Source organism: Atta colombica, unplaced genomic scaffold (genome assembly GCF_001594045.1).
Source record: "Atta colombica isolate Treedump-2 unplaced genomic scaffold, Acol1.0 scaffold12, whole genome shotgun sequence".
In the NCBI taxonomy this organism is placed as follows: domain Eukaryota; kingdom Metazoa; phylum Arthropoda; class Insecta; order Hymenoptera; family Formicidae; genus Atta; species Atta colombica.
In genome coordinates, this window is record NW_017259206.1 from 5,457,896 (window position 1) to 5,465,472 (window position 7,577).

The 7,577-nt window shown below is 33.2% G+C and overlaps 1 protein-coding gene across 1 annotated transcript in view; it reads left to right on the top strand.

The window, feature by feature from the left end:
* Positions 1–7,577, top strand: part of LOC108694407 (filamin-A) — a 51,000-nt gene that overhangs the window by 8,573 nt on the left and 34,850 nt on the right. Inside the window, exons 3-10 of the mRNA XM_018203851.1 lie at positions 2,817–2,941; positions 3,316–3,446; positions 4,728–4,941; positions 5,022–5,139; positions 5,733–5,920; positions 6,124–6,279; positions 6,802–6,943; positions 7,016–7,221. Of these exons, the coding sequence (XP_018059340.1) occupies positions 2,817–2,941; positions 3,316–3,446; positions 4,728–4,941; positions 5,022–5,139; positions 5,733–5,920; positions 6,124–6,279; positions 6,802–6,943; positions 7,016–7,221 (1,280 nt within the window). The remainder of the gene's footprint in view (positions 1–2,816; positions 2,942–3,315; positions 3,447–4,727; positions 4,942–5,021; positions 5,140–5,732; positions 5,921–6,123; positions 6,280–6,801; positions 6,944–7,015; positions 7,222–7,577) is intronic.

Below are 7,577 nucleotides of genomic sequence, written 5' to 3' on the forward strand. Positions count from 1 at the left end.
TCTCTCTCTCTCTCTCTTGTCATGGCGTGCTGAGGTGTGGGAAAAAGGCGCACGCGTGAAACGCATTATTAATAATAATATGCAATCAAAGTACTAGAGAGCTGCCGGAACGCATTCCACAAGTAATGAATAATCACTGGAAATGCGTGTCTTCCTCCTCTCGCGGGAGAGGAAGGAAATATCTAGGTATATTTATCATACCTTAATCCTTAATTGTACGCGCTGTTCACGATTTTTTTTTCTCTGTGGGTAACACTTCCAAAAAAATAGCTTAAAATATCGTTCGCTCCTGATTGCGCACATACAAACAAATTACCGTGGAGCGATTCGCATTGAACGTAATCTCGCCGCGATACCTTCACAGTTTCATTTGACTTCCCTGAATTCTCCTTTCTGAAATTTTTTATTCTCGCAATTAATCTCGCTTTCTTGGTTTTTTTTCTCGGATTGCTCGTACCTAAGTACGCTTGGAATGTAAAATAATCTCAAGCAGAATATAAAGTTATTATAATATCGAAATCGTTCCAAAATGATTATTAAAAACCACTTTTCAATCAAGATTCAAAATGATGTTATCACACGAAAAGAACGAGTTTGATGAAGTATTTAAAAATTTAACTAGATAGATACAGATCTGAAAATAATTTTGTTGGACAAAATAATAACGTGGGGAAACTCAATGAGCGATGCTGCAAAAAGTTTGGACCTTCTAGCAATCAATTTGATCAGTTTCTATATAATTATTTTGATAGCCGAACAGAATTATTTTTACATTTGTATCTAGCTAAATTTTAAAATACTTTAGCAAAATCATTCTTTTTGTGTGACTTGTTCTGTTGAGATTTAATAGATACTCGAAGTCATTACGAATTAATTGTGTTTTTATTTTTGACAATAAAATTACGCGACTTCCATCGAGAGATTGTAAAATGCGAAAACGCAAGGATGATTTTCCTACTCGGAAGTATCGGCAGCGATCCGGGCCATTACCTGCCACACGCCACAGCAAGTAATGCGTTTTCCTCGGTCTACAGTGTAACAATAAAAAAAGCGTGCAATGCCGGTATGCCTATGAGTCAGCACACGACGATGGGAAACGTAATCGTTTCGAATATGCGGGTCATCGTTGAGCAAGCTGTCTGTCTTTCAGCGACGCCCGGAGATCTGCATTTCTGCAGCGGTGCTTTTAATCTCGCGCATGACGCCGCGAAACACGACACGTCGCAACTGAAGACGCTTCGTCGTTAATCCTCGATGATTCTCCACAGACGGGATCTACTTTTTTTATCCAAAAAAATTTTAAATACCGAGGAAAGTATGCCCGCGCGATTTTTCATTAAATTTTAACCTTTCGCTCAGCCAAGTTGGACTTGAAAAGCATAGTCGATATTTTAATTGTGAATTTTGATAAATTTTAAAATTATTTGTAAAAAATATAAAGTAAAATACAATCTGACTTTTATAATAGTAAAAACTTGAATTGTTACAGCTTTTATAAGTATGCAGAATTTTCTTTCTATTATATAAAGAATATTGTAAAAATTGGTACTGAAGTTTAAAGATTCAGGTTGTTGACGATCAAAATTCGACATGGCAGACAGAGGGACGTATAGCAAGTTCATTCCAATAATAATGCAGCAAAATTGCAACGTTTCTATAATATTGCAGTAACGTTACAAATATTGCTTTTATACTATGAATTAATATTGCTTCGAAGATTCGCGCCGAAATTCGAAAACTTGCACATTGCCGCGATCTGCAGCATGTTGTTTCCAGATGTTGCACCGGTTTCTGATTTCGTGTCACACCTTGCAAATCTTTTGAGGTCGTTGCCTTTCCTGCGTCGCCGGTGCCTACGAGGCCGCGAAAAACCACAGCATCGTCATCGTCGTCGTTATCATGTGCATTACACGGCAACTGTTATCGTATGATTCAGTTCACGATGATACAAAAAATAATCGATATCGTCTCATGAGACCGAGATAAGAGCATGTTTATCTCGCAGCTAAAAAGATGGATCGAATCGAAACACACAACGAATATGAGCATCTGATTATTTGTTCTATATATCTAGAAAAATGTTCTTATGTTAAACAAAAAACTCTAACAAGAATAACATTTTGGTGAGATCAAATAGAATTGTCGATTCTCGTAATTAAAAATTCTATTTGATTTTATCAAAATGCTATTCTTGTTGGAACTTTGGTTGATGAAAATGAACTTGAATTTTCTACATAATTATTTTCAGATTTATATATACCTATTTAAATTTAGACACTTCAGTAAAATCATTGTTTTCCATAGAATCACAAAAAAATTAAGAATTTTTAATTTTACAGGTCTATGAAATTAAAAAATCCCTAAGAAAATTTTCTTAAGACTCCATGGAACCCAAAAATCCATAGAAAATTTTTCTTTAAGATTATTTTATTGTTAAAATACGTATAGATCCCATGTGAAACATATTTAATACGAACATCAATCACATAAATTATAATTGCAGAGAGAATTAAATCCTCAAACTTATTCACCAAAGTCACCGTAAATCTTTCTTCTGCAATTACGACGAATGATGCTGCGTGAACATGCATGCGTGTCTTCTTCTTTTTTTTCTGATCGTTCCTCTCTTTCTTTCTTATGTGGTTTCCCAAATTAAATCACTTCTTCGTGCCTACTGGCCAGACCGTTCTTTCCAGATAGAAGCGAAGAAATTCAGGCCGACAATAAATCAAATTGATTTTCACTTGATGATTTTACCGCTCCGGCATTATGCACAGCGTAAATCCCGCTAAAGCTGCTTTCCTTCGGGCTTCCAGGTAACGTGGACATTGTGAACGGCAACCTGAAACTGATCCTGGGCCTGATATGGTCGCTGATCGTGCGGTATCAAATCGGCAAGTCCAAGTTTCCGCCGAGGAAACTCATGCTCGCATGGCTCAAGGTCAGTATGTGATATAATTGCGACCGAGTGCGACCTCGAATCGCATCGCGCGACAGTAAACCAAATGCAGAAGCTATATTACTTTACCTCGAGTTCGATCCTTTCCGACGGGTCTACATATATCACGTTACGCGAGAACGTGTTTCCGTTACGAAAGAATTCACAGACGCTGTTTGCATACGCTCACATATTTGCATATGACATTAATATTATACATATATATTATATGCACGCGCATTGTGATTTATACGCGCGCAATTGACCCTTGGAAACTTCGCGGTCGTTGTATTTAATTGCTTGCTAATAATCATGAATGGATAATCTTTTTCTCTAAACGGCAGCGTTTTAATTTCTAAGAGCGACTCTGTTTTCAGGCTGTCTTGCCGGAATGTAGAGTCAATAATTTCACGACCGACTGGAACTCCGGCGTGTATCTGAGCGCACTTTTGGATTATTGCAAGCCCGGCCTGTTCCCTCATTGGCGCCAGCTCGATCCGAACGACAGGTAAAATAAATAAAAGTGTTTGGTTTAAAAGTGAACTGAAATGTAATGCCTTTTTATTGCATCTAAAATTTTTTATGATTTCGTGAGATGTTTAACTTCATTAACTTCATTATATTAACGCTTTGATATCTGCATGTCACCATTGTTTTCTTTTGATACACTGAGAGAAAAATAATGATTTATAATTTAACTATAATTTGTTGTTATTTTGTGGGACTACTACATATTTATGTACAGTTGTTTTAATCGTGTTAGTTACACAGATTGAAAATTTCTAGTTTTTTAAAACATATTTTTTAATTATTAATATAAATAAGTAAATAATTTTAAAAAAATAGTTATATTCACTATAATTGTAATTGCATTTATTGAATAAAAATGTTTATTTTATTTATCTTTTATCTTGATATTTTACATTAATATTTGAAATTATTATAATTTATAGTGTAATGTTTCATGTTTAAAAAAATTTATGTATGGATATTATTATTAATATTATTAATAACCATAAAATGGGAGTATCATATTTATTTTATCAAGCAATTATAAATAGTAACAAACACTTTTCTCTTAATGTATACTTGAAATTATAAGAGTTCTTAACGATAATTTAAAATAAATAAAATAAAATTGTCACTGATGTTCGATTAAAAAAAAAAAATCTAAACTGTGTACACAGTTGACAGTTAACCCTTCATTACTCGCGATTCAAAATATTTCAATCTTATAAATTCGCTAAATGCTATTTATACACATTGTTATATTTAGCACAAATTGTTTCACAATTAAAAAGTGTTTACATTTATATTTATCTAAATAATGTAGAAAATATTGTCAATCTATATTTAATAAATCATGTAAATCATCAAAGAGAACAATGAAAATGAAGATACAAGAACATACGTTTGACTGTCAGAAACACTCCACATGAATAATTACATTAAAAAGAATTATATGAATAACATAGAGTTAAGAAATTATTTAATACTGAAGACTAAAAATGTGGAGAATTAAATAAATTCTTAGAATATTTAATGCTAAATTTTTATTTTAGAAAGACATCTGAATTGTAGTTAAATTATCGTGATTAAAGGAATATATGATCACTTTACAATACTTAACTTATTTATCAAAATAATATCGCAATTGTTTATTTAATTTAATAAATTAATAATTTGAAGGTGAAATTTGAAGGTTGTCATAAAAGTATAATGTCATACTGCCAATTTATAGTGTACTATTATATTGTACTATTATTTTAATATTAATTTACTTTTGCAGTGTTTACAATTGTCGCAAGGCTATGGAGATATCAAAGCGTGAGTTCGACATCCCCCTGGTGTTAGAACCGGACTATCTGGCGTCACCTTATCTGGACGAACTCTCAGGGATGACCTATTTATCGTACTTTATGAAGGAAGGCTCGCCAGGCTTCCACGCAACGCTACGATGGGTCAATTCGCAATTATCACACATCTCAATACGGAACTTCACGGTGGGTGGAGATGAGGCGTCCCGGTAACAGTACCTCAGTATAATACCTTATAGTGATATTCAATTATACTTCTTTCACAGACGGATTGGAACGACGGTCGAGTACTGTGCGGAATCGTCAGAAATCTGGGTGGATCGGCGTCACCCTTTGAGAAACTCGAAACCGACCCCTCCGCATGGGAGCATAATTTGCAAATGGGTAAGACCATCAGAAATTGGTTTCCATTATTTTACTCATAAATACTATATAAATGTTTTCTAAATTTATTGCATGCTTTCATGAAGAAATGGTATAATCTGATATAAACTTTACATTATTTGTATATTAGAAAATATCGATAATATATTACATCTTGATGTGTAAATTGTATCTAAATGTACAGTTGACAATTAAAGAGTTATCTAGTGCTAAAAACTAAAGAGATTTTTTTAAAATTAAATATATTCTAAGAATATTTAATGTCAAATTTTTATTAGGAAAAAACTGAAATTATTCTAATATTTGTGATTAAAAGAACATATAATTATTTTAGAATAGTTTGTGTATATCAAACTGATATCATACGGCATTTCTTTAATTTAATAAATGAATAATTTGTGAAGATAGAACTGTGATTGCTGTAAAAATATAAGAAATTACGTTAAATATAAATTATGATAACATAAATTATCCGATACATCTTTTATATTTACATGTACCATTTATATGTATTGTACGCTAATAAATTCTTAATAAAAAATTCTTAATAAAATTCTTTAATAAATTAATTAATCAAACGTGTTCTCTGTAAGGAATCGACGGCGGCAAGAAGTTGGGCGTAGAGCCGATCTTGAAAGCGAAGGACATGGCTGATCAGAATGTAGAGCATTTAGGCGTGATGGCATACGCAGCGTACTTTCAGTGGGTGAAGCCTCGCCCTCAAGCGAGTCAACAGATTGCCGTACACGTCGACAGCACATCCGCCCGAGTGCAACAGTCGGTTGGTTAAGTCATTGTTTGTTAATTACATCTTCGCGCCGAAATTAGTCAGTGTTGATGAATTTTCACCGCCGCAGTTCCTTCCATAATCCTTATCCTCCAAGAAATCTCTGCTTGTTCACTCAACAAAATACTTTCGGAATTTTGTGTCTCGAAGCTTCAGTTACTTCGATGACAAATAAATTGTATGCAATTTGGTCGCAGGCACATTTCAAGCTGGAGATGCTCACCAAAGATGTAAACGTGCGGGAAGTACGCGGCGAAATCATAAGTCCCAGCGGACGCGTGGAGTGCAGGCTTACGTGGAACGGAGTTCACGGCAAAGGCACTTTTGTACCTACAGAAGTAGGCATGCATAAGGTCTGTTAAAGGAACAGCGTAATTTTAAAATATCATAATTTAAAAAAAAAACAAAAAAGTTCTTGCTTAATTAGGATTTTCACAGATACTTGATTTTCATATCTTCGAATTTTTCCATCTTCATGCTTAGGAGGTTGCAAATGCAAAAATTAAATGATTAAAAAAAAGAAAAAAATGAAGGAAAGCTCTAAAAGATTCTCGAAAATGTAAAAAAAAGTAAAAAGTAGAAACGAGAACTAATGAGAGTATACGTGTAGTAATTGGAGCGTTAATTAAGTTGAGTAAAAATGGTCTTCATGCACAATACTTAGTTATAAACATAAATTAATAATAAGTACTATAAATGAAGACTATCTTTAACTAAGTTAATTAACGCTCCAATTATACTCTCATTAACTCTCTTTTTTTATGTTTTATTTTTTAAATAATTAGTTTTTACTTAAATAATTTTCTTTTAAATATATATAGGAAATATTAAATACCATCTTCTATATTTTTTTTTTAAATTCTCTTATTTTTCAGCTGATGGTGTACAACGATGACGAGTTGGTGAACGGATGTCCCTATTACTTTAGGGTGTTGCCGCCGCTAACAAAAATCAAATCTCCGGGCATGGATCCTTGCGCTATAGGATCTATCGTCGAGGTTCTAGTCAACAGTTACGGTATGTGCTTCCGATAATACGAAAAGATTTACTTTCGGTGAACAGAGTTAGAATATTGGACTTCTGTATCAGGAACTAGTCATGACGGCATCGATGTGACCGCGTGGTCTCCAACCGGAAGATCGCTATCATGTCCCGTTAAGGAAAAGGATGGTGTGCACACGGCGACCTTTCAACCCGACGAAACGGGAGAATGGAGTATCGCGATAACGCACAAGGGAAATCACATACAAGGCGGTCCTTTTACTTGCTTTGTGTTCGATCCTAATGGAATCAAGGTAAAATGATGTATTAACATTATTTGTAAATAGAGATGAGTTTTTATCCTCTATATCCTTCAATTTATACATTTGGCACGCAGTTTATATAATCAACGTAATTAATAATTTATAAGTAGAACAGTTTTATCATATTGATATTATTTATGAAGTTATACTTTTTTTTATTTAGTTATACTTTCTAATATTTTGCGATTAGAATTCGTAAAGTAAAATTAACCATGCGTAAAAATTTCACATAAAAATTTTGTAATTTCATGTGAAAATTCTCTTCAATATGTCTTAAACGTAGCAAATAAATATCTATATATTATGTATACCTATATATTATTTATATACGATTATATATATATATA